We start from the raw sequence: 27082 nt of genomic DNA, 5'->3' as shown, positions 1-27082 counted from the left end.
CCATCTACGGGTCTCATGGCCATTTTTATGCAGGACCATCAAGGGGGGCATAACATCTGGTTAGGATCCCAAAAGTTACATTTCCCATTTCCATAGGATTGCTTAGTTGTCGACACAAAATTGCGGAACAAAATTATATCAAACTTGCCAATTTGTTAAGGGGTGACATTTAAAAGGGGGTGATAAAAAAAAGTCAATTTGCTAATAACTATGGAATCATTAGGCGATCTACATGAAATCTGGCCAACAGTTAGCATGTTTAAGTTTTCTGTGAGTATGGTAAGGTTTGCGCAGATTCTTCAAGAGCGGCCAAAGTTATTAGGGTGCGGGAAATATTTCATGAGCTAATAACTATTGCATATACATGAAGTTTGGCAGGCTGTTAATATTTTAAACCCAGAGCAGAAATTGCAGGTTTCATGCAGATCCAATAAGGAGGGAGGCAAAGTTAAACATGAAGGCTGGTATAAAAAAAAATATTTATTTGCTAATAACTTGGCACAGTTTTAGAGATTTGCTCAACACTTAGAAACACCATGTTTAGCTCACTTGTGAAATTTGAGTTTCACGCAGTGAATTTCTGCGTTTTTTATATCATTCCCCATGGAATTATTTTTGAGAACTCTAGTTCGATTTATCACTAACCATCACTGCACACAGACTTCGGCTGCGCTCAGCAGGAACTGGCCATGTGCCAAATCTGTTGTGGGAAGCCAACACCTGCAGCAAAGGGCCATAAACCATGTTTGCAAGGGTGGCTTCAGTACATGGCCTTTGGCCAAACCATGCACCAAGTTCTTTGCAGGTGGCCACCTCCTGCTGTGCATGGCCTTCAGTGATTTTTTTGGGGTTTTATTTCGCAATCATAACTGCACTTTAGCAGTGTGTTTTTTTGTTAATTTATGAGGGGGCTTAGGGATACGTTGAGGTTTTACAACTAAAGATAACCTTGAACTCAAATTAACCCTTGTTTTTTCAGGGAATTTCCACATCCAAAATGTCCCTGAAGTCAACACTCCACATGAATCCCCATGAAAATTTGCAAACCTTTAGCATATTTTGTTTTCTGTTTGTAAGTCAAGTTTTATTGAGATCAATCCCGAAGGATAACATTTGATGGGGAGTTAAAACAATTGTTTTCTATGCGAAGAATTTGGTGCCTTATCATAGACTGGTACAAAATCTGGCAGACCTTTATGTTGAACTTACTCTTAATATAACGATTTTCATGCAACTCCATCAAGGAGGAATAGAGTTAAAAAGGGTGAGTCAAAAATGGGTTCATTTGACAATAGCTTGGGTGTTGGTTAATGAATTTGCATGATATTTGACAAGATCTTAGTAAATTAATCCCAGTGCTGGAATCTCGGATTTCAGGCAGATCTGATAAAGGGGGCAAATTTAAAGAAGGGGTCAAAATGATTTAATTTACTAATATCTTTGGTGCTGTATCACACACTGGTAGGTCATTATTTACTAAGTGCCTCGCCTAAGCTAATCAAGGATACACTAATTACAGTATTATTTGTCAACGCCATTTGCCTGTGAGTACACCAAGTAGTATTACTCTATCCACTACTATAAAAACATACATTTTGTTTATACATTAACTCTCTACGACACTATCAGAAATAAAGTTGTTTTAAAACACATACAGCAGTATTAAGACAGCTTAGAACTCTAGCAAACTACTGTAAAACAAACAACATAAACCATGGCCGGCCGTAGCACTGGTGGCGCCTGGTGCTACAATCTTTGTTGTCGCCCTCAGTGACTTCCTTCTTCTTGGATTCTCTGCGTCCCACACTCCAAGATTGCCCCTAATCTCGTCATAACCCCTCTCTCGTATGTATTGTTTTTTTATATCACTATTTATGCCAATACAGTGTCACAGCACTTTATAGCACATACACATTATACAGAGTGTGTAAATCAGTGTAAAGGAAATGTTACATAAGAAAATTAAGACTACAAAGTCCCAGAGTCATATCTCATCCATATTGAGAGGTAGTTTATTTTATGAGTGATTGGTCTGGAGATGCACACACTCTGAATTTAAAATGCAACACAATGGTTGGAGTAAGCTTTTCTAACAAAAATGTATTTCTACTAAAAAAAAAACCTTTTTTAGCAAAGAAAGACTAGGAAAACCTATGTCTTGCAGTTTGCATACAGCTCTTTGATGTCAGTTCATAGCTCACTGTGCTATATTAGTAACTTTGTAACTTATAAACTGCAATTAACCCACTGAGCTATCTATATAAAATTCAATTCGGTGTCCTGCATGTTACATGTGCTTTGCAGCAGATGAACCCTTTGTGCTTCTTTAAGATGAGTCAAAATGATCTCTCAGCAGATGCATTAATCACCAGAGTTATCTTTACATTTGTATCACTGCCTGAAAATTGCTAGGCACACAAGGTACTCTCCAGCAAGTGCTTTTAATCCCATAAAATAGTTCAAAATGCAGCACCCCTCCAACTTGGCTCTTATTGCAGAGGCTGGGCCTCACATAAACAGACACCCGCTATCTCAGTAGCACACATGTACGACACCAACATAAAGCAAACACCAAAATAAACCACACAACTGCTGAAAGACGCTCAATATCAAATTAAAACGCACACAGTATGATTTAGAAATACTCCATTACTTTCCACTAGAATCATATGACCAGTCGTCCACTGATGAATACAAAGAAAAACATAGAGTCAATTAAAGTACCACTAGCAAGAACACATATATAGTGTGATACACTCTATCACCATGCAACATGCATTAACATATACAAAGGCAAACAGAAGAATAGTCCCAAATAAACATACGCTACCTTTGTATAGAAGTATGGAAAGTGCAATATACACCTTTCTAACCAGTAATCAAACATTAGACTATTACTGCAGAAGAAGAAATCCACCATTATGTGGCAAAATAAGAAACGTAACCAATAAAAATCTATCAATTACCTTTGATTTACAGTTACAAACACAGTACATCCAAAACAACGAATTACAAAAAAGAGGGTTTGCCCCTTCTTTCACGTTATTAGAAAAATCTAAACTAATGTCAATAGCAGTATCAAGGATGATGTAATAAATGATGTCATCAGTGGCATTTATAATGTAACAGTGATGTCATCAATGATGAATTTCAAGATGTCATCGGTGATGTATTATGGGAGGTCATAAGCAGTGCATGATGGGGGAACAAGATATGATTAGTTTACTGAATCATAACTGGTGAATTTCAGTGGAATTTAGGACATGACAACCATTACATATTTTTAATATTAAATGTTTATTTGGGGGTACTTAGCTTGAAAAAGTTATTTTCTTTAAACTGAACATAACAATGATTGAAATTAGAATGTTTAGGTTTAGTTTACATTTCTTGAATGAATTGTTAAATAAAAGAATTGGCAATGTTGAGGGTCAGTGGATTTTGGCAATTCTTTGTCTGCAGTGTTTATAGTATAATTATGGATTTATGGCATTTGCAACATACGTTTCCACAAAGTTTGCGAAATTAGCAGATTAAACCAACATTTTTGTTTGTATATCACATTCATAAAAATAATACTGCTAAGAATATGCAGCATAATTTGCACTTTATGTTGCAGAATTAGGTGATCTTGCTGCATAATTAGGTTCTCCATTTTCCATAATCCTAGTATCGCTAACAATTTAAAAGCTCTGCAGTGTGGACTGTAATTATGATGATAAAATGTGTGTTCCACACTCAACTGTAAAATATTTGTACATAATTCACGGTTGTCTGTGAAGTATACGTCAGTATATTGTTCAATAAAAACATTAAAATATCTAACACACACACACATATAGGTGTGTAATATGTATAATAATAAAAAAATGTTTTAAAACAAAAGAGCCACTGAAAATGACTTATTATAAGTAATTGACTTTAGTATAACATGCACCGCCATAGATTTCACATGTCCTTGGTGATATAATATGTGATGTCATAAGCAGTGCATGAAAGCATGCTTAAGAAGTACTTTAAATAATTTGTTTTTACATTGCTTATTTCAAAGCACTGCAAGTAGGAATGTGGCCAGCAGGTCCCCAGCCACAAACCTAGCTCCCAACGGCAGTGAAACCGGCCCCCACCCTGCCAGCCTACCGAAACACCTGTAGGCCAGTCTGGCCCTGCATGTTTGGTCCAGACAAGGACTGTGATAGCTCCTCCTAGTTGATTCCATCAGCTGATGTGCTGGATTCTCCTATCTTAAGGGATGAGGTCATTGGTAAAGTGTGTAGTGGCTGGAGAGAGCCGGGATTCTGTAACAGCAATAGCATCTACATCAATGGTAGTAATGGGGTCAACAATGCTGACAGCATGTTGTGGCACTCAGTGCATTGATGAGCATGATGTGGTGAGTGTGTACAGTGTGTTTACAGTGGGCGTTGATGAGTGGAATGTTGATGAGTCTGGTTGAGTTGTAGATGTGAGGTGTGCTGGTGCATGAATTGCAATATAGATGTGGGAAAGGATTGTACTGTGGCATCAAGCAGAGGAAGAACTCACATGGTAGAAATGTTTTTGAGCTGCGCTTAAAGATTGAAGGGTTCTGGCCCTTATCTCCTTGCCAGGTGCTAACACAAACTAACAAAGCCTCTGCCCTTCATCTCATGTTCTAAGGATACTAAAGAGAAGGACTTGTTTGATAGAGAGTGTCTAGAGGTAGCAGCATTTATACATAGCCACTAAGTAACATAACTTATGAGCTGAGCATAAGGTATTTGCCCTTGTGAGAAGAGATATAGAAACAGAGGTGGTCACCTTAAGACAACAGCCTAGGACCAGTACTGAAGTAGGTCAACTAATTCTTAACAAGGCGATCTAGAATTCAGAATATTGCGGTCCCACCAGGTTTTACACCGTCACTGAGTCCTGGGAAACATCCAGTCCAAGTCTCATGGACTCGTGTAATATGTCCTTAACAGAGAGAATCCATGCTGCCAGTATCAAGGACATGGTCTAAACCTAGTGCATACATACCACATCCCTAAAGGAATTTGAATGACATCTACATCATGGGACAATTTTTTGACCATGGTTCGTAACTGTGTTTATTGAGAATTTACATAGAAAACTCTAGGCCTCCCATAGTTGTGTCAGCTTGGAGAGAAGACAAAACATGCCACTATTAACAGAGTGGTCAGGTGTGGACTGGGGCACACTTTTGAAACCAAAAGTGCCTGACGTGATGCTGCTCTTGTTGTAATCAGAAAGCAAAATGGAAATTATTCGTAGCGCAAGTAACTCACAATCCTCAGGTGAATGCTACACCTCAAACCATGAAACATAATCTCAAAGAGCCTCACCCACCAGAGACTACCTCTCAATCCACCACAAAGACAGCACCAGGACAGCAAGCAGACCCATAAACCTCAGAGTGACTATTACTGCATAAAATCATGCCAAATATGTAGACACCATGAGCTAATTACACAATTGTACAAGTGAACATTGAGGCAGAGAATAACGACATACGTGAATATCATGGAAAGACTATCGAGGAACAAAATACCTAAAGGTAAGTCCATATGGAGAAGTATAGAGTTACTATTCTTAAATCCACATTAATATATATCTATAAAACCAAGGTGCCTATAAGTGGAGTTAAGTAAAGTAAATAATACTTACCTGTCAATATTTTGGTTCGATATTTTGTCCTTGATATTTGCATGCCTCGGTATTCTGGATTCGATATTCAGGGTACATACCTAATTATGCATACATCATTGTTTCCTCATTATCAAACAACAGAATGGGTCTTCAGCTGAGAAGCTGTAACGTACATAATACAAGGGGGAAAACCAAACCATTCCTCCAGAACCAACCAACAAGGCTGATCAGCTCTTATTAACATACACAAAGACTTAACAACAAACATAGTCAGTTAGTTTGTCCTTAGATCACGACCAGCATGGCAATGCAAAAATCTGACAACTAACCCTTCCAAAGGCCTATCCGAATTTTAAACAATGTACTTTATAAATGGCAGTAAAAGTTGGTATTAGTAAAGTGGTCATAATTGTCAATTTTCCTCGAGGAGTCCCTGAATCCATCGGGTTATCTTCTCACTGAAGGAAAACAAGTCATGTGCATTTTATTTCTTGGTTAAAGGTTGCTATAGATTTCCAACTTCCCTAACTGACCAATGTTACAAAGTTATCTAAACATGCTTTGTAAGGATTTAAACCACTGCCAGTAGGCAGCTTGTTTGTCTTTTGTGTATGAATGGATAATCAGCCTTGTTTATGTTTTAAATATAACCATGGTTCCATACCACAGGAACTTTCCTCTGGTTGGTAGTAAATGACCATACTGTCTCTGTCAGGCCGCGCAAATACAGCTTTCCGGGACTTTCCTCACCTTCAGGCTGTTCTGACGTTTCACCTTGCCAGTAGAGGTATGAGAGCAGATCCATTTGCTGATGCTGTTAAAGAGGTAACATATCGTCTTAGGTGAAGGAATGATGTTGAATGGTGGTGGCATGGTGCATTTGTCATCAAAGTAGCTGAGCCAGAGCTTTGCCCGGGCAAACTTCCATTCTTTGTCTTCATGGTTCTGTAGGAATAAACGTTGCACATGAGCAATGAATAAGTTACGCATTTGAAATACATGAAACAAGTATATCAAGAGTTTCCTATCATTTGAAGGCCTATGGGGCAGATTTACTAAAGTGTCACCCAACACAGCAAAGCAGCCATAAATGCTGTGCTGCGTTGAATGACAGGGAGGGAGCAGGTGAGCGCCATATCTGCAGAGATATGGCACTGTCCTCCCCTATCCCTAGCGCTAGTGCAGAATTTTGCTGATGAGAGCCATGTACACACCTTTGCGCCATAATGCAAGGGTGTGTGTGAGAGTCTAGCATATGTTTCGTATCGGAAAGGTTCCCTTCCAGTACAAAATACTACGCCTAGACAACTTTTAAAACTTTTCCTACTTTGTATGTGTGCGTACAGTACAGCACACATGCAAAGTCGGAAAAAGAAAGAAGAAATGATAACATTTCTCCTTTTAACGCCTGCTTTCAAATGGCATTCATTTTGTACGCAAAACCTGGCTCACATTTTTGGTAGATAGGGTTTTGCATCAAAAAGCATGAGTTGTTGCATGGGAACGTCCGTCACCTTGACGCTAAGTAACGCAAAGCACTTTCACGTTTCTTTGCTTTACTTTATGCCATTTCCAGCGCAAAAAAAAATTTGTGCTAGAAGGTAAATAATAAAAAAACACTTTTGTGATGCAAAAAAAATGCTACACACACAAAATGTTAGTAAATCTGCCCCTATGTATATTTAGGTCAATGACTGTTTTTGGCAAACTGCAGCAGACATCTTGGAAGTCATTGACCAATATTTGCCTCAGTAGAGATAACTCCCATGTTTTTTTTCCCAAGCTGAACTAATTACTGACTTGATAAAAGCAAAAGAAATTTCATGCCAGTAGGTATACATTTATTCTTGTTTGAGGCTTATCATACGATTGCGAAAAGAGATTGAGAACATAAAAAAAAAAGTCTACTGAGCCCATTCTGCTTAGGCCAGTAGTTGAGGTGGTAATGCTGCACCTGATAAATACGATGCCACACGTCTGCCAAGTAACAGGTGCAGTATTATCACATAATTCCTACATAAGCTCCTTACGGTAGGGAATATGTTGTAATTCTGCGTCTTCATCTTCCACAATCCGTCAAACGTCAAAACTCACTACTTGTAGTAATTTCTGTGCACAACTTTCATCTGGATTTACCTCGTGAATGCAGGAATTCCTTCACATTTAGTAATTGCAATTTGGAATTCCCAATGTTCATGAACTGAGGGCATAAGTGGTTGTACCTTTCCCCTTTATGAAGGTCATCATGTGCATGTGACACAACATGATAGGAACTTATTGCTATCGAGAGTAGAAATAGAAAAAGGCCTCCACAACATGTTGCAGCAATGGTCTCCTAGAGGCCTATCAAACCCAACTGCCTGTGACATCATGAGCAGGTGAGGTTTAGGAAACAAACATGACATTTCGACTCTGTGCATCTCTCCTGCGATTTGGGGAATAATTTAGAAGGTTCTACTTGTTGGAAATAGAGATTGGGCCTCCACAAATAACTGAGTTCTTGCTTATTTTGGTGGGTACGGATCCATTGCAAGAGCGTGAGACTGGCTTTTTGACAAATGAATGAGATTTAGAAGGAGGTCTCAGGAGGTGTAGGGGGCCTTTGAACGGTTTGAGGATGCAGGGCGTTTACTACGAATGTCAAATGCCTTTTCCACCAACCTTCAGTTTTCCAGCCAAGCCATTTGGAGTTAGGTGACCTGCTGGTGTATCCAAAGTACAGCCTCAACTGAATCTGTTGTCAAAAAGCCTTGTCCAGCCTGGCAAATGTGCTGAAATTACAGAGATCTCATCCAGACAGGCTGGGATCAATAGATTTTGGGAAGGGGTTCTCCACCAGGAGGGTAGAAGCCAGTGTCTCTTCTGACCTGTTGGGTTAGTAGAAGCCCTCCAGCATGGTGTAAGTGATCCCTACTAGCCTTCAGTGCATCATTGTCTTTTATTTTCATATTTAATTAGAGACAAATCACTTTTATTGTATCTATTTGCATTGTCTTCTATGGGTTGATTTTTTAGTTTTTCTGTGTTTATTTTGTGTTAGTTAACTTTCTTTTGTGTTTTATTTATAGTGTTCATTTTTAGTGTTAATTTGTTTTGGCTTTTGCATTTTGAAATGGACGGACTGCAGGAGGAGCATGAAAGGAGGAGCTGGTGGATACAGTGGTCACTTCGAGATACAACAAATAGAGTGCTGTGGTCTGCATGAGGTTGATGTTGAGATGATCTACTTTGAGATGATCTACTTTGAATCAGAAGAGGGGGGTCAATTGATAAGGACAACAAGGTAAACTGGAAATATACCTGAAAAGGAGAGTGAAAATGGTGCTATGCAGTGGAGGATGATCCGGTGGTGCCTGACACAGTGAAGCATGACGGCTTGGGTCTAACCATCGGCAAGCATAGCCCCTGGACAGGGTAGAAGGCATCAAGTTGAATGTACGTGGCAAGGCAGACCCAAGAGACTCACATTTACGACACTGAAAGACTTCAAAGGGGCAGTCAGGAGGAGCAAGCTTTCTGCCTCCATGGCCATTGGGTTCTACAAGCCCACCTGCCAGGCTCGCACAAGGAAAAAGTGATATTTTCAGCTCTCTGCCCCAAAACCTCAAAGTTACATAGAAAACAATGGGAAGTGGCTGGTCCTTCACATGATTAACAGTAGAATACCACGGAAAGCGTCTAGTCCTTCACATGAATTTCTACATCAAAGTTGGCACATCTGTGTTCCCCATCACACTCCTGGAAACATTTCCTGTGCACAGATTAATAGTGCCATAAAGGAAAAGAAAAATGCTAGATACAGTCCCAAAGTCAAAGTTCCAGAAAGCAAAGAAAGTGACAACATGGATGTCAAGTTAGGGTAATTTGCCAAGTATGTGACCACATGGCAAACACGGTGATGTGGTTGGCCCGCAACTAGCATTTTTCTGTTTTGCTATCACCAACACGTTACATCATTTTAGGGGCATGGAGCTATTTCATGGTGTCACGTGGGTTCAGCAGTAGAGGCTGAATCACTGGAAAGTCAAGGGTTCCAGTGAGTCGGGTCAAGCTTTCTGCCACTCATTCAGTGACATGAGGAGCATCTAGCACCTCCACTCTCCACTCTAGACTTTAACATTATTAATGTAATTGTTCTTTGTGGGTGAGCAGCTACAAAGTATTGTTTTGTGCAACTCTCCAATTTTGATGGCAACTGCTAGCTGCTAGAGTATGCTGAAATATATCAATCCCCCACTATGGGAGCTACAAAAAATGCTGAGGTGAGGGTGGGTGTTTACGTTTGTGAATCTGAGTACGCTTTAGCATTTGTGTAAGAGAGGCAAGGAAGTGAGAGAGAAAGAGAGAGACTCTCCCCAGTGCTAAAAACTGTTTGGAAGTGTTAATGATCATCAAAATTGCTCATCATCAATAAGGATTCATGGTCAGATTTATGTGCATCTGTGAGACCACCATGTCCACCACTACTGTTTGGTTTAACCTGTCTCCTACTAGGAAACAGGTCATCTTGGAGTCAGAAATGAGCACACTCAGATGATATTTTGACAATCTTTTAGATACATTAGATATTCTACATAAGCCAGAGAAAGCTTTTTCTCCAGCGTTTGCAAGCAATCAAAGAAGCAGCCCTTAACTTTGACTGCACGCTAGTGCGGAGAGTCAACATTCAATGACAACATGCAAAATGGAAATGAAGGACTACAGTAAATCATTGTTCTTGGCACAATGAGGAGTCGAGGGCGCCAGAGGGATGACTGTCTCATTGTTGTGAACATTGCATACATCGCCTTGAAGTGGGTATTGCTGGAAGTAAGAAATGTGCACTGACAAATGATCTCCTGTTGGATGACTGTGATGCTCAGATGTTACCATCTTTCTTGCCTCTGGTCCCAGAGGTTAATTCTTACACATCCTGCTTACGTTTATGTGTCCCTTCATTCATAAGGACTGAAGTAGAGGCATTCAGTTTAGTGTAGGGGTCAAGGAAAGCAACCCAATGTTTCTACCACTAACCCTACCTCATGTTTGGAATTAGGCTGACATATTTTGTTGTGCCTTCAGGAATGTTTACAAAAACGTCCAAATACCTGGCTATTTCTACGATGTGGCGAGGGTATGTGGCTCCTAATTTTACTGATGTTACCTAGTCCTAGGTAGGTGTAGTTTCTCTAGCATGTTGAAACCACTTGAAGTGAACCTGTGGTGTAATCAGCCATGCAAGGGGGAGGTGGGTGTTTCGGTGAGGAATCAGCAGGTAGATATAGAATCTTTCAGAATGAGAGTTACTGATGTTAAGTATTTTTTTCTACAGATACTTCTTCCTACAGATTCTTCACCTTTTGAATAGATTCCCAAGCTGTCTTCACACCAGGAGGTGGGTGAGTGATCTTTTATACTATGAAATCTTGAAGCACTGAGCGAGTAAATTGACTATCCCTCCTCACTTCAGAGTCCAAACAAAAATGATTTTCAATGGAGTACAGTGGAAGCCCAGGCTGCCGCTTTGCAAATGTCTGCAACTGACACATATCTCACCAGCGTAGAAGTGGAAGACTTGGCTCTGGTTGAATGAGCATTAATACCTTCTGGTGGCTCACTGTGTGCCATGGTGTAGCAGATCCTAATGCACAGAATTATCCATCTTGACAATGTCCTCTTACACACTGCCCTGCCTGTCATCTTTCCAACGTATCCCATGAAAATCTGGTTCTCCAGCCTGAATTTATGGGTTTTGTCCAGACAGAAACTGAGAGTTTTCTTGGGGCCAAGAACCTGTAGTCTTTCTTTCTCCTTTGTTAGATGTGGAGAAGAACAGAACGCTGAAAGGGTAATTGACTGGGGTAGGTAGAAGGAAGTAACCACCTTTGTCAGGAAGGCAGCCGTGGTTCTCAACACCAGCTTGTATCGGAAGAAAGAACTAAATCAAGGTTTCACGGTTGAGGCTTGTAACTCACTAAAATGTCTGGCTGATAGAAAATCCATCAGAAAGGCTGTCTTAAAACTTAGCAGTCTTAAAGGTCAACTAACTAACAGTTCAAACAGGGACACACAAAGAATGTGAGAAAGGCTTAAGGTCAAATTAAGGCATAATAAATGGAGCATGGCAACACATGTTAGTGATTTACAAAAGGGGGTGGTGATGAACAGAGTGTCTGAATTGAGCAGACCACTCTTACCCAGTCCAAAGATCAGGGCTTGATCCATCACCGTTATTTATCTCACTGCCCCATCCCAACTCAGAACCTGGCTATATGCAAATCAGTCTGTCCCTGGCCCAGTGCATCATGGGAACAGGGCAGACTAAACTACCAAGCCAATTCTTTACCAGAAAGGAACCAAGCTACCGGGGACCGGTTTCTGGCATTTCAGCCTCTTCGGCCCGGCTTGCTTGAATCCTGATGGAGCAGTGAGAAAGGGACTCATGTCTGAGTATACCCTGCCACACCTATAGTGGCCAAAATCGATTTACAAAAGGGGGTGGTGATGAACAGAGTGTCTGAATTGAGCAGACCACTCTTACCCAGTCCAAAGATCAGGGCTTGATCCATCACCGTTATTTATCTCACTGCCCCATCCCAGCTCAGAACCTGGCTATATGCAAATCAGTCTGTCCCTGGCCCAGTGCATCATGGGAACAGGGCAGACTAAACTACCAAGCCAATTCTTTACCAGAAAGGAGCCAAGCAAACCGGGCCGAAGACGGCTGTAATGCCAGAAACCGGTCCCCGGGAGCTTGTTTCCTTCCCAGTGTAAGAATTGGCTTTTGTAGTTTGGTTTGCCCTGTTCCCATCATGCACTGGGACAGGAACAGACTAATTTGCATACAGCCAGGTTCTGAAACTGGGATGGTGCAGTGAGCTAAAAAACGGTGTTGGATCTAGCCCTGATCTCTTGACTGGGTGAGAGCTTTCTGCTTAATTCAGAGACTCTGTCCCTCACCACCCCTTGTTGTAAATATTTTTGTCCACCCTAAGCGTGGAAGGGTATTCTCAGATGTGAGACCCTTGCTCATTGCACTATCAGGATTCAAGCAAACCGGGCCGAAGACGGCTGTAATGCCAGAAACCGGTCCCCGGGAGCTTGTTTCCTTCCCAGTGTAAGAATTGGCTTTTGTAGTTTGGTTTGCCCTGTTCCCATCATGCACTGGGACAGGAACAGACTAATTTGCATACAGCCAGGTTCTGAAACTGGGATGGTGCAGTGAGCTAAAAAACGGTGTTGGATCTAGCCCTGATCTCTTGACTGGGTGAGAGCTTTCTGCTTAATTCAGAGACTCTGTCCCTCACCACCCCTTGTTGTAAATATTTTTGTCCACCCTAAGCGTGGAAGGGTATTCTCAGATGTGAGACCCTTGCTCATTGCACCATCAGGATTCAAGCAAACCGGGCCGAAGACGGCTGTAATGCCAGAAACCGGTCCCCGGGAGCTTGTTTCCTTCCCAGTGTAAGAATTGGCTTTTGTAGTTTGGTTTGCCCTGTTCCCATCATGCACTGGGACAGGAACAGACTAATTTGCATACAGCCAGGTTCTGAAACTGGGATGGTGCAGTGAGCTAAAAAACGGTGTTGGATCTAGCCCTGATCTCTTGACTGGGTGAGAGCTTTCTGCTTAATTCAGAGACTCTGTCCCTCACCACCCCTTGTTGTAAACACATGTTAGTGAGCCACCTTAAAAATCTGAGAACTATAAGTGATTTAAAGAGAGGCGGCTGATCAGGCGAACAGAAAGGCAGATAAAGCTGATAAATAACCTTTAACAGTGCCCACCTTGCAACACTGTCGGCTAGCGAGAGAGGGAATGGTAAAATGTCCGAGCGACTGGCCTGAACAGGGTATATGGAGTTATCAGAACACTATGAGACAAATTTGCTTCATCTGCCTGAATAGTCTGGTTTGGTGAATAGTCTTTCTGAACATGACATATCATCCACCACTCCAACCTGGCTCTGTCAAGACGTATCTTCCTCAATATAGGAGAAATCAAGGGTATGAGAGGAAACGAGTAGTGAAATGAAAGTTCCAACTCAAGCAAAATGCATCCCTGAGTGCACCCTGCACTGGACACTGGAGGGCACAGAACTTCAGGCAGTGAGCATTCTTGTGAATAAAAAGAGGTCTATCTGAGGAGTCCCCCACAACTGGAAAATGTTGAGGCCTATCTCTGGATGAAGTCCCAAATCGTGAATGGCAAGATAATGCCAACTGAGACTGTTCAATGCTCACGTTGAGCACTCTGGCCAAGTGATTTGTTACTAAGCTGATCTGATAACCCCGAGTCCAGGATCACAGCCGCAGAGGTTCTCAGCAGAGAAGATGCAGCCCCATTCCACTTTGTTTGTTGAAGTACCACGTAGCTGTCGTGTTGCCCATCAAGATCTTGACCGATTGACCACAAATGGAAGAAAGGAAAGCCTTGAGTGATTGCTGTATCGCCAGTAATTCAAACAGATTGATGAAAAATATCTGTTTTTCTGGAGACAAGAGGCCTCTGATCTCCAGTTCCTCCAGATGGGCTCTCTACCCTAGGGTGGAGGCATCTGTGATTACTGTAGTCACTAGAGGGAGAGGGTGAAAAGACTTTCCTTATGTAAACTTCCTGTCCACACTACACAAATGAACATCAGCTGAAGTGTTGCTGGAGATTTTGATATTGTGTTGGAGATCCCTGTTGTGTGGAGGCATCACTAGCGGGCCCTCTTTAGCCATTGTGCGTGGGTGACCAACAGAATGCAGGACTCTAGCAGATTGAGCAGGTGTAAGACCGTCAGGACTGATCGCTGCACTCTGAAACATCGGAATCATAGCCTGAATATCTTGAGCCCTCTGGGGAGGAGGAAAGGCTTGGCTAATGTGGTGTCCAGTACTGCTTCTATGAACAGGATGCACTGAGAGGGCACAAGGTGAGAGGTAGGTGTGTTGATTCAAAAGCCCAGGTTGAACAGCAATGTGGTTGTTAACTCCAAGTTGCAAGGCACCATCTCTGAAGAGCTGACCTTGATGAGCCAGTCATCCAGGTAAGGGAATACCAGGATTTTTGCCAATCAGAGATGGACTGCAACCACCACAGACTAGAGGAGTGAAAGCGGGGCCAAATGGAAGAACCGCAAACTGATAGTGTTTATACCTGACTACCTGTGTGTCTGCAGGATAGGGATGTGGAAATAGGCATCCTGCAGGTCGCCAGACACCATCCAGTCTTCTGTTTCGAGGGCATTTTGAACTTTTCCATTTTCAGGAACTAGTTCAGAATCATGAGGTATAGGATCAGACAGAGGCTGCCATCATTTTTGGGGACCATGAAGTGCCGGGTGTAGTACCCCTGACCCTGTTCCAGCTCTGGAAACAACTCCACTGCACCCTTGAGTAGCAAAGATGCAACCTCTTGTTGGAGGACCAATAGATGGTGTGGAGGAAGGAAAAGGAGGAGATGTTGGTTGGAAGGGTAAGGCATATCCCTTCTCTACAATTTCTAAGACCCAAGTGTCTAAAGTTATGGCCTTCTAGGCTTGTGAAAAGGAGGATGTTTGTCATTCAAATGAGCTGTGGGTGCTCAGGGAAAGTGAAACTAGGGCTGCTTCCCTGAGGTGGCTCGGATGTAGAACAAGAAAAGGAGGGAAGGAGCAAAATAGCTCATGTTTGGCCCTTGCCTCATCCTCCATATTGATTGCAGAAGGGGTTCACCACCTTTTGTAGCTGTTGTTGAGCTGCATACTGTTGACAGCCTCGAAATGTCGGGCGCAGCCTTAGAATGGCTGACATCCTTCCTGGCTGACCGCTTCTTTCAGGTCTTCGAGGGCGAGGTGACATCCCCTAAACACCCTCTCAGATGTGGGGTTCCTCAGGGCTCCTCCCTGAGCCCCACTCTGTTTAATGTCTACATGGAGCCCCTAGACAGGATAGTCCATCCCTTTGGTGTGCGTATTGTCACCTACGCAGACGATACCCAACTGGTGGTCTCCTTAGACCACCAGGAGGGATCGTCCAGCACCTTAGGCTCCTGTCTGGAGGCGGTTTCCAGATGGATGCAATCCTCATGTTTAAAACTCAACGGGGAGAAGACAGACGTCATCTTGCTGGGCAATTCCTCTCCCTCGGGTTTTGCATCCTCCTGGCCTCCATGTTTAGGCCCACCCCCCTCGCCCAAACCTCAAATAAAAAGCCTAGGGATTTGGCTTGATACCGACCTGAACTTTTCGGTACAAGCTACGAAGACTGCGGCTACCTGTTTTGGGTTGATGAGGATGCTACGGAGGGTGCTCCCTCTGCTCCCATTTCAGGCAAGGAGGATCCTGATCCAGGCCCTTATACTATCTCGCCTGGATTATGGGAATGTCCTCTATATGGGAGCTCCTGCCTATACCATCCACAGGCTCCAAGTCGCCCAAAACAGTGCAGCCCGTCTACTTTACAACCTTCCCCGTTGGCAGTCAGCGAGGAATGCTTTGAGGGAACTTCACTGGCTTCCTATAGCTGGAAGAATACAATTTAAGGCCATGTGTATTTTACACAAGGCCTTTCATCGCACCGGCCCTGCAATTCTTCAGTCCCTGGTCACTCCCTATGCTCCATCTCGTTCTCTTCGGTCCAGCTCTTCTCAGTTGGCTACTCCCATCAGAGTCAAGAAGGCTCGATGGGGTGGCCGCTCCTTCTCACACACTGCGGCAAGGCTATGGAACACCCTCCCTCTGCCTCTGCGGGAAACTTTAAACCATCTCTCCTTTAGGAAAACTTTAAAAACACACTTGTATACCACATTCTGTTGACCTGCCCTGAGCCCTTGCTAATTGAATTTCTGTCACTAGCGCTACGAGGCCTCCGGGTAGATAGCGCTATACAAGTACTGCTTCATTCATTCATTCATTCATTCATTCATTCAAATGAAAAGCCCCTGCGGAAGCCATGTACATTTCAAAACTGACGGTAGCCTCTGGGTTGTGTCTGGAGACCAAGGGATCTGGCTGTGGCTTTACTGTCCTTAATGCTCTCAAATTCAGACTCAGCTTTGGCACCAAAGAGCTGAGATCTATTTTGAATGGAAGGTTCATTAGCATGGTCTGTATGACTAGTGAAAATCCTGAATTCCTTAAACAGGCATGATGACATAGGGAGATTAATGTGCCCATGCCTCTTGCCACTGAACCTGCAGTATCCAAACCAGGCTGCATCACCTGCTTTACAGCAGCATGACCATCTCCAATGAGCTCTGTGGAGTGTGTTTACAGGTTGTTTGAAATAGTTTGGATGATGAAATGTGCAGGCTCTACCAAAGCATACACATATCAACCAAGGAGTCAGGCAGCATTCATAGGTTTTAGAGATGAGATATACTGCCTGCAGAAAACATTTTCTAGGTAAATTGTTCAAGTTTCTTCAATTCCCCATCAGCTTTTGAGAGGCAAAGGAGACCGGTGTCAGTTTAGAGGAAGAAGAGGCCTTCACCAGTAGTGCCACATAGATGGGTAGCTGATATGAAGCTAGGATCTCCTGAAGCTGGCTTATATAACAGGGCAATCTGTCCTGAGATGGCAGTAGAAGTTGTTGGATTCTCCCATATCCCTATTATAGGCTTTGTCAGTGCCTCATAAACAAAAGTAAGGGTTCTGCTGTGCGGGAGGTGGAATGCAGGGCCCCAGTGAGAATGTTGAATTTCACCTCCATGGATGAAAGCTGAAGGTTTTACATGTCTGCAGCCCTTCCGATTACTGTGTGCTAGAAGGTCGCTTCTTGCGGAGTAAGGCATGTCAGTGACAAAAGTTCCCACTCCAGTAAGGCATCCTTCAAACCCACAAAGTCTGGTTCTGATGAGCCACCCCTTCCTCATCTGCACTGAGGTCTCCTTGGGAGTCTCCAAAGAAATGCCTGCCTTCTTCTAATAGCCACTAAGCCTCTCTTCTGCAGTGGTGCGGCACCAGTGGGAAACTCTCCGGCAGATGTGGTGCAGCAGAGGTGGAGCTAGTGATTGCAGAGGCATCAGCTGTGGTGCCAGTGATGTTGTCTTTGGCATAGTGGTGTCATGTGGGGCACTGGTGATATGGTGTGGGGTGCCAGTGGTGGCATCTGTGGAGCCATCTGCGGTACCGGCAAGATGTTGGTATCTGGCTCTGAAAAAGCTGCTATAGCTGGAGTTGGGGTTTGATTTGCCTTGACACAGGAAGCAACGGCAGGAATTGCGTGAAAGGGGCACAATGGCAGGAAGTCATCAAGCCTCTTAATGAACAGGCCATCAGACTCGATAATGTCATGGCCCTGCAGAAAATACTGATCCAGCCTAGGTGTTGTAAATTCTGGGTATGGTTAGTAGGGCTGGGGCCTTGGAGAAAGCGCCACAGGTGGCCGAGTGTCCGGAACCGGCGCTGGGCTAGATGGAGTCGCTGGTGGCAGATCCTCTGTTTGTTCTTCTGTTGGTTCTAGATCTGAAGCTTGTTGAAGTGAAGTAGAAGGTTGTGGCAACTTACTTCTCGAACTGTGTTGGCGAGATTTGTGCCTCCTCTTTTTCTTATGCTTCGTATGGAAGGATTTTGATGAAGATGGTGACTCTGGTGTCTTCAACCTTAGTCAAGACTTTCGGTGTCCACGTCGGTCTTCTCTCGCTCTGGACACAAACATCTTGGCCTCCCGCTCCTTGAGCGCTTTGGAGTGCATCTTTTGACACAACTCATATACACAGATGACATAGTCAGATCCTAGGCACCAAGGCAGATTTTGTGAGGGTCCATAATGGGCATCTGTCCATCACAGTCCCAACAAGGTGTGAATCCTGACTGCGTACGCAGCAACATTTTGAAGAAAACTGCAATTAACTGAGATTTATGAATAAAAATCGTCAACACTCTTGAAGAGCTATGCAGAGCTCCAAAACGCGTCAATGGTGTGGAAAAAAGAGAACTGACATCATCACACTGAAGGGGGGCACTTTATGGCTCCAGTAACATCCCGTTTGGTGTTGAGGTGGAGCACGTGTCTCCTAATGGCATGGGAGAGCTATTTAAGATTTTCTAGATCCAGACAAGCAATTGGGATATTCAAAATGTGAGGTATCTGCAGGTAGAAGTTTTCTTCATAACTTACATTTCTTCAGAGCACTTTTCTTTCAGTAAATATGTACCTTCTTGAGCATGCTAATTTGAAAAGTAAAAGACACACAGATGATGGACGGAATGCAGAGCAAATTAAACATTCACCCCAATCAAGAAATCTGGGTTAAATCCTTTGTTTTTTGTTCACCATGCCACCCCAGTTTAGACCCGGACATATGCAAATCAGTCTTGACCCTGTTCCTCATGGCCAGTGGTGACAGCGCTCACCAGGGGGCTAAATTATAGGCGTGAGTTAAATATAACTCAGAGGTTTTTCACTTTCTGATCCCAATATAGAGTAGCAGCTCTGGAGTTGGGCCAGAGAAACTAAGGGAGGTTTCTGACTTTCCTGACCAGGACGAGCAATTCGGTTTTGAATCCTTAACGATACAGAAACATGGGTTTTATCTGGCGCAAGATATGTCTGAGACATTCAATAATGTTTTCATGATTTCCTTGGGTCTGTACATCAGCTTGTGGTACATCTGGCCCCAGATTTACTAAGGTCTAGCGTCACTGTTGCATCAAGCAACGGCGATGCAAGCCCTTGAGTCAGATTTACAATGCCACACAGAGACACCTTACGTGGCTCTACATGGCATAGTAAATCTGGAGTAATGCAAGGCAGCGCAGGGTGCTACTTTGCATTACTCCCTTTCCTACGGGTGTTCCCACGCATCCACTCATGGTTTTTGGCGCATTCTCAGATTTATTTACACTAGTAATCCTGGGAATGTTTATTTTTCCATGTTTTTCCCTCTTTCTATGTGTGCTGCAACCGGCAGCACGCATACAAAGAGGAAAAAGCCTCAGAGGATTGTTTTTGTGCAAGAAGTTACCCCTTCCTGCATACAAAACAGACCTGCCTGTAACGCAGGCACTCTAGCACCATGGCGCAAGGGTGCCTGCGTTGACGCTAGGCAGTCACAAGTGTGCAAGCGTAGATAGAGAGCAGGAAAGCCCCATATGTAAGTAAATATGGCAAATTACTGCCCTGTCCTTTTGACATAGTGTATCTAGTTGTCTTGCTGCATTGCATTGCACCAATAATTAGTAAGTTTAGCCCCAGGTATCAACTGCATAGGCTTAGAGTTGGCACTAGATATGTGGATGTGGATATCATTTTAATGTATTTATAAATTATGTATCTCAGTATTGATGCTAATATGTGTGAAGCTGATTTGATTGGCATGCAACAAACTTAAATAAATGCAAACAGGTTTAGACCAACACATGGTGCTGTTCACTCAGTTTGAAAAGAAGGTATAGCTACACATTGAACAAGGGTAAAGTAGAGGAGATGCCTGAGGGGCCCACCTTGTGTTTTTTTAAGTTGCATGAATGCGGCCCATCCATACCTGTGATTTGTAGGAAAAGAATGGACCCAGTCAAAGAAGAGGAGTTTTGAACTCTCTGTGGTTGGAGTGGTGCTAATATGTCTTGTAAATAGCAATGGTACAGTTTAAGAATTCTCCCTGGTGAACTGTTCTACTGGGGGTTGCCAGCAGTGGCGAAAGCCTTTTGAAATGTAATCAAAATCGAATATTGATGCCATGTCCTTAATTAATGTATTTCACCCATGCCTGATAATTAATCCCTATGGAAGAATGTGAATACTAATACACTAACGAAATACCCAATTTCCGTCTTGATACCATATCAATACCTACTAAGGCTTCACAATGCCAGTATATCATTTTTCTAAAACCAACCACACAAATCAGTCTCAAGCACAACTGAAAATTATTCTCACTGCGATCTGCACTTGCCTTGAATTCTACAATATAGTAATTATATGGAGAACATATTAGATATTGTAATTTGATGTAAAAACGCTCCAAATACTTACGGCTATCAGCTGAAAACTTTTATGGAGCATTGCAACTAAGAGTTTGGTGAGGACTATCACAACCACCACATTGTAGGTGCCAACAATGAGGGCTCCCACGAATGACTGCAGCTCCTCGCTGTAGCTGAACCTGGTGACAAAGAGCGCCACATGTGCCAGGGAAAATATGTACCAGAAGAGAGCGAAGCACGTACCAATAAACCTACAAGAGAAACGTCACAGTTCAGATCATGAACAAAGGATACAATTGGAAAGCATGGTCTATTTAAGTTATTTTCTCACCACAAATAAAGGAGTATAATTCAAAAATCGTAATGCTTTTAATGGCTATTGTTTCCAAATTTCTTTGCAATTTTTCACACCTAGTTATTCATCAACATTAAAGCACACAATTTCAATCACACTGAATAGCCCATGCAGGGCAAATACATCTGTGATGGGTCCTTAAAGTGACAGATAATTTTAGCAAGATTGTAAAATATGTTAATAATGGGATAAAATGAACTACTCAATTAAGATGGCCAGTTCAAAAATGTTATGCACTATTCGCCAAATTATTTATCACTGTATAAAATAAAACCTCCCCCACGTTTTTCATGATTACAGCATACAATAATGGACAAAGCAAACAGATGATAATTTTATGAAATGTGTTTTATAAATTGTTTGACTTTTAACAACCATTTTCTATTGCGATTTGTAATGATTTTAAATAATCAAAAACAATAAAACTTGACTTGACTTCACTTGACTTGTGATGGGTCAACATATTTAAGAAGTGCCAGTCTTTGGCTGACCAAGTCGCATTTAATGTAGGACTGATTTTAGATGATGATCTTATTCTGGGTATTGGATTGGAATCACTGAAACTAGAAAGTGGATATTTCCCCAGTGGTAATGTGCATACCACCACTTTACTGTGAAATACCTTGCAAAATGCCTATAGGGAGCTCGGATTGTTAGGGAACAACTCTGCTCCACTCAGTGTGAGAGGTAATTATGTGTTGTGTTGTTTTTATATCTGATCTTTCATAAGTGTTGCATGGTATTATTGCTATTTTTGATGATTTTTTTTTTTTCATTAGGTTTTTATTGCATCACCAATATAAATGTACAGACAATACAATCAGCAGTATTTATGCAGCTTGCGCAAGATTAGCATGGTCCAGTCCTTCTCCATCCGGGAGGTCCACCCTGTCCTCGGGGCGTATGACCTCTCCCCTGATCGCCTCCTGTTGCGTCTTACACTGTCTGACAGTAGCATTTGGCAAATACCTTTGGGTTGCTTTTGTGATTTTCACCCCTCCCCCTCCCCAACTTTCGGTACCCCAACACCCCACCAAACCAGCTTCCTACCCACCCTCCCCCGTGGTCGCTCTGCGTTGGGTCAATAGTGTAAAGGTGTCTGGTGTGTTACAGGAGGAATCAGTCATTCGCTAGTGTGTATTCTCCTGTATAGTGACAGGGCCTGCCCCATCCAGTTCACCCTCGCCCTCCAGCTCTTCAGCATCCATATCACGAAGCGCCTGCACCATCACTTCCCATGCGGTCGCCCTCTCCAGAGCTTTCTCATCATTCATCCTCCAGGCCATCTGGTACCTCAGAGTACTTTCACATGCAGCCCATCTCAAGCACTCCCCATACCATCTTTGATACGTGGGCCCCACTCTGGACTTCCAGTTCCTCGTGATCTCCCGCTTGGCCAGAATAAGTCCCAAGTCAATGAATTTACTAGTCATCTTATTCCTAGGCGTGTGGGGGAACCAATGGAGAATGCCAACCGCTTTAGTGTACTGGACATCCCTGTCTGTCGCGCCATTAAGGGCCCGCCCAACTTCCTGCCAGTAGTCTCCTAGAGAGGGGCAATCCCACAGCATGTGACCCAAGTCCGCCCCTACTGTGTTACATCTGGGGCAAGCAGCGTTGTCCACCCCAAAGTACTGTTGGATTTTCCCTGGAGTAAGGTATGCCCTGTGAATAACATAAAAGTGAATCAGTTGAAACCTGGCGTTTCTCGAGCTCTTCCGTGCCCGTCGCAGCAACTGGCCCCAGGTCGCGTCAGGTATCTCCACTTGAAGGTCCAGCTCCCACTTGGCCTTCAGGGCCGTCAAAGGCTGCAAGGCCTCCCGCTGCATCCTAGAGTATAAGCATGTGACGGCCTTAAAAGTCCCCGCCGCCATCATTGTATACTGGCAGGCCATTGAGGTGTCCGGCTCCTGCAACCCTTCCCCCCAATGGGCTTGCATAGCGCCCGTGACCGCTGCATGCAACAAGTAGTCGCCCCTCGGGAGGTCAAAACGCTCCTGCAGGTCCTGAAACGGCAGCAACACCCCGTCTTCGTAGAGATCACCCAGCATGTGTATTCCCGCCTCCTCCCACCCCAGCAAGCGCGACCAGTCTCCTCCATGCGGGAGGGCGGTGACCATCCCCAGCGGAATTTCAGGGGCATACATAAGGCGGACATCCGCTCGCTTACGGGCCCGGTCCCAGCAGAGCCGGAACGTCTGCTCCTCCACCGTCAGGTCTCCCACCCGGAGCCTCTGGTGCAGCGTAATGTACGCCAGAATGTGCCGCGGGGTGCCGTCTACTCTCGCGTCCTCGGGGCCTCTATATACTCTCGCTACCTCCTGAGTAAAAATCTGCAGCTGCGCGGCCAGGTAATACCCTTCAAAATCTGGCACCGCCATACCTCCTTCATCCTTGGGGCGCAGCAGAGTGTCGAGCGCTATGCGCCTTCTTCCCGTGCCCCACAAGAACGCTATGACCAGAGATCTCAGGCGTTTAAAGACAGAGCTCGGGATCCACACTGGGAGTGTCCTAAAATAATACAAAAGCCTGGGCAGGGCTACCATTTTAAGCAGGGAGATCCTACCAGCCAGGGATAACGGCAGAGTTGCCCAGAAGTCCATGGACCCCCTCAGGGCATTAATACAGCGGGTGATGTTACCGTCCAGCAAGTCAGCCGGGGTATGGTAAACGTAGACCCCCAGATAGTGCAGACAGCGTGGCTCCCACCGTAGCTCCTGTGCGTTGAGCGGGCACGGTTCCCCTGGTCTCAGGGGGAATAGGCAGGATTTAGGCCAGTTGACCTTCAGGCCCGACAGCCTGCCGAACCGCTCCAGTAGCTGCCGCGCCCCCCGGAGCTCGGGTCCCGCATCAGCCAGAAACATCAGCAGGTCATCTGCGTACAGAGAGATGAAGTGCGGCCTGCCCCGAAATGATAAACCTGCATAGTGGCGGCCCAGCCTGGCCTCCGCAGCGAAGGGTTCCATCGCCAAGGCGAACAGGAGCGGGGACAGGGAACAACCCTGTCTAGTGCCACGCCTGACCGGGTATTGTCTCGAGATCAGAGTGCCCACTCGAACTCTAGCCACCGCCTCGGTGTACAGGACCTTGGTCCACTTAATGTATCCGTCCCCCAGTCCAAAGCGTCGCATCACCTCATACAGGTATCCCCACTCAAGGCTGTCAAATGCCTTCTCTATATCAATGGAGAGGACAAATGGGGAGACGGCGTCCGGCCAGTCCGCACCCATCAGCCTCGTAAGTCTGCGAATGTTGTGGGTGGTGTTGCGTGTCGGAATAAAACCACACTGGTCTTTGTGAACAAGGCCCGTCATGTGTACCAGCAGTCTGTTGGCAAGGATTTTACTGAGGATCTTATAGTCCGTCGTCAACATGGATAACGGGCGGTACGAGGACAAGGCCGCTCTCTCTCTGCCCGGCTTTAAGAGCGGGATCATGAGGGCCTCGCTCATGGAGCCCGGGAGTCGACCCTTCGTTTGTGCCTCATTGTACACCTCGCGCAGCCGAGGAGCAAGGTGCTCTAGGTATTTACTATAGAATTCGATCGGGAGCCCGTCAAGTCCCGGGGTCTTATTTCTGGCCATCTGCTTTACTGCACACCCTATCTCTCCAAGAGTGACGGGCCGACCCAGCTCTTCTGCCTCTGAGTCTTCCACCCGGGGCAACTGCAAACCGTCCAAGAACTCTCCAAGCTCCTCCGCCCCTCCTGTTTCCCCACTCTCATATAGCCCTTCGTAATAAGCCCGAAACTTATTCAGGATCCCGGGTTGAGTGTGGCAGGGCTCCTCCCCTGCTTCCTGGATCCCCATGATCGGCACTCCCCTCCGAACTGGGTTAGCGAGCCATGCCAACATAGACCCCGCCTTATCACCCTCCGCATGCGCTCTCGTCATATACGCCTTGTGGTCAAAACTACGCAGCCGCTCTAGCTCCACCGCCAGCCCCTCCCGTGCTCCGCTAAGCCCCTCCTGCAACTCAGGGTGATTCGGGCGCCTCTTCTCCAGCTCCCTCAGTCGTGCCTCAGCCTTATCTAAGTCGTCCAACAAAGTTTTGCGGGCCCCAGCCGTGTGCCCAATACAGTGCCCCCGCACCACCACCTTAAATGCATCCCACTCTACCGCCCTTGTGGAGGCCGAGCCATTGTTCTCCTCGAAGTACCTCTCAATGCGCTCACCCAACGCCTCCCTGAACAACAAGTCATCTAGGGTGTCGGGCTGCAGGCGCCATGTTGGCACACAGTTAACAGTCACCATCCAGTCCAGAGATATCAACAAAGGGTTGTGGTCCGACAACGTCCTGGCCAAGTATTCCGCCCCACCCACCGCAGGGAGCACACATGACGAACAAAGAAACGCGTCAAGCCTTACGTGCAGATCATGTAGGTGCGAGTGAAAGGAGTAGTCCCTAGTAGTGGGGTGCAACGACCTCCAGGCGTCCGTGAGGGCCCAGCTCTCCTGCCACTCTAGCCTACGCTTGGCGACCCTATGCACTGGTGACGCGCGCAATGGGGGATGGGACCTATCTAGTGACACATCCTCGACCGAGTTGAAATCCCCCCCCAGGATGACCGGCCCTGCCAAATAACCCGCCATTTTGCCCGAGATGGCAGACAAGAATGCGGGCAAATCTACATTAGGAGCATACACATTACAGAGAGATATCACCCTGCCTCTCAACCTCCCCTCCACCGCCACATATCTGCCCTCCGGATCCACCAATGTTTTCGACACCTGGAAGGGGACCCCCGCCCGTATCCAAATCAATGCCCCCCTTGCAAAAGCTGAGAACGTCGTATAAAACAGCTGCCCCCTCCAGCGCCTCTGCAGAGCAGCCCCTTCTTGCTTATTAAGATGTGTTTCTTGCAGGAACGCTATGTGAACCCCCCTACGCTTGAGGTATGCCTGAACCTTGTGTCTGCGCGTCATGGACTGCATACCCCGCACATTCCAGGTCACACATTTCAATGCCCCAGTACTAGCCATCCCCCCTCACACAACCGGACCAAACAATAAAGAACAATGTCCTTACAAGTCCCGCGACCACGGGCCTACCCACCCACCCTCTCCAAACAGGAAGCCAAACCCCTCCAACAACAACTACCCCCCGAGCAACCCCAACTGCTCGCAACTCCCACCCCCCCAGGACAGGCCCCCCCGCAACTGGAAGTACCCCCATCCAAACCAACACTCCCAACCACCCCTCAAAGAAAGGCGGTAATGGCCGCAGCCTCCACTGCGGTGACCTTAGGGGCCAGTAAGGCGTGGCTCGATGCGATAGATCCTCAAAGCAAATCTGCCCCGCGCACTCCACCCCACAATCCCCACATTACAGCTCCCCAAAACCTCAAGTAATAGCGTTCCACTACCACGGGCCCAGTGCCCCGGTGTCCAACCGACGAGTCCGCTCCGCCAGTTCAACTCAACACGCCTCGAGTATCTCCCCTGAAGTCTGCGGTGTCACAATAGGGCCCCGGGCTCCACCAAGTTCCGAGAGCCCCGTCTCCGAGCCCGTGCCCGGGTCCTCTGAGTCCGTGCCCTTCCCGGACTGACTTCTGGCGTCCCTGGATAAGTCCGCTACCGCCTGCAGCGCCGCCTGCCTCTCTGCCTCCGTTTGCGATATCGATGGTTTGCCGGTCCTCCTGCGGTTCCTCCTGATCCGTTGGGATTTCCTGACCGGTTGCGCCACCTTAGCCTCCTCCTCCCTGGCTTTAGCACCGTCCGTTCCCGCCTTATAGGTGTCCCACCAGGCCCAAGCGTCCACAGAGGACGTGAAGAAGAGTGATTGTTCATCCACCACCACTCTCAGCTTGGCGGGGAACAATAGGGAGTACTTGATACCCTCCCCGCGGAGCTCCCGCTTGAGGGACAGAAAGTTCGCCCTAAGCCGCTGCGTCTCAAATGTATAATCCGGGAACATAGTGACTCTGCTGTTGTCCACTTGAAAGGGTCCTGCCTCTCTCGCCTTCTGCAAAAGCCAGTCCCTGTCCCTGTAGTGGAGCAATTTGAACACCACTGGGCGAGGAGGGAGGCCCAAGGCCGGTGGGCGTGCTGGAACCCTATGCGCTCGTTCCAGGGAGAAGAAGGGGGACAATCCCTCCGGTGCCACCTCCGTCCGCAACCAGTTATCTAGGTAGCCCACCATATCGTCGCCTTTGATTTTTTCCGGCAGGCCCACTAGGCGTATGTTGTTGCGCCTATTACGGT

At 45.5% G+C, this 27082-nt stretch overlaps 1 protein-coding gene across 1 annotated transcript in view; it reads right to left on the bottom strand.

The window, feature by feature from the left end:
* TRPC1 (transient receptor potential cation channel subfamily C member 1) overlaps positions 1-27082 on the bottom strand; it is a 361187-nt gene that overhangs the window by 19175 nt on the left and 314930 nt on the right. The window contains exons 11-12 of the mRNA XM_086943718.1: positions 20574-20775; positions 6400-6594 (exon numbers count right to left, since the gene is read on the bottom strand). Of these exons, the coding sequence (XP_086799844.1) occupies positions 6400-6594; positions 20574-20775 (397 nt within the window). The remainder of the gene's footprint in view (positions 1-6399; positions 6595-20573; positions 20776-27082) is intronic.

This window comes from Lissotriton vulgaris, chromosome 11, assembly GCF_964263255.1.
Source record: "Lissotriton vulgaris chromosome 11, aLisVul1.2, whole genome shotgun sequence".
Taxonomy (NCBI): domain Eukaryota; kingdom Metazoa; phylum Chordata; class Amphibia; order Caudata; family Salamandridae; genus Lissotriton; species Lissotriton vulgaris.
Note: the sequence above shows the minus strand (reverse complement) of the source record. Positions and strands in the feature narration are given on the sequence as shown.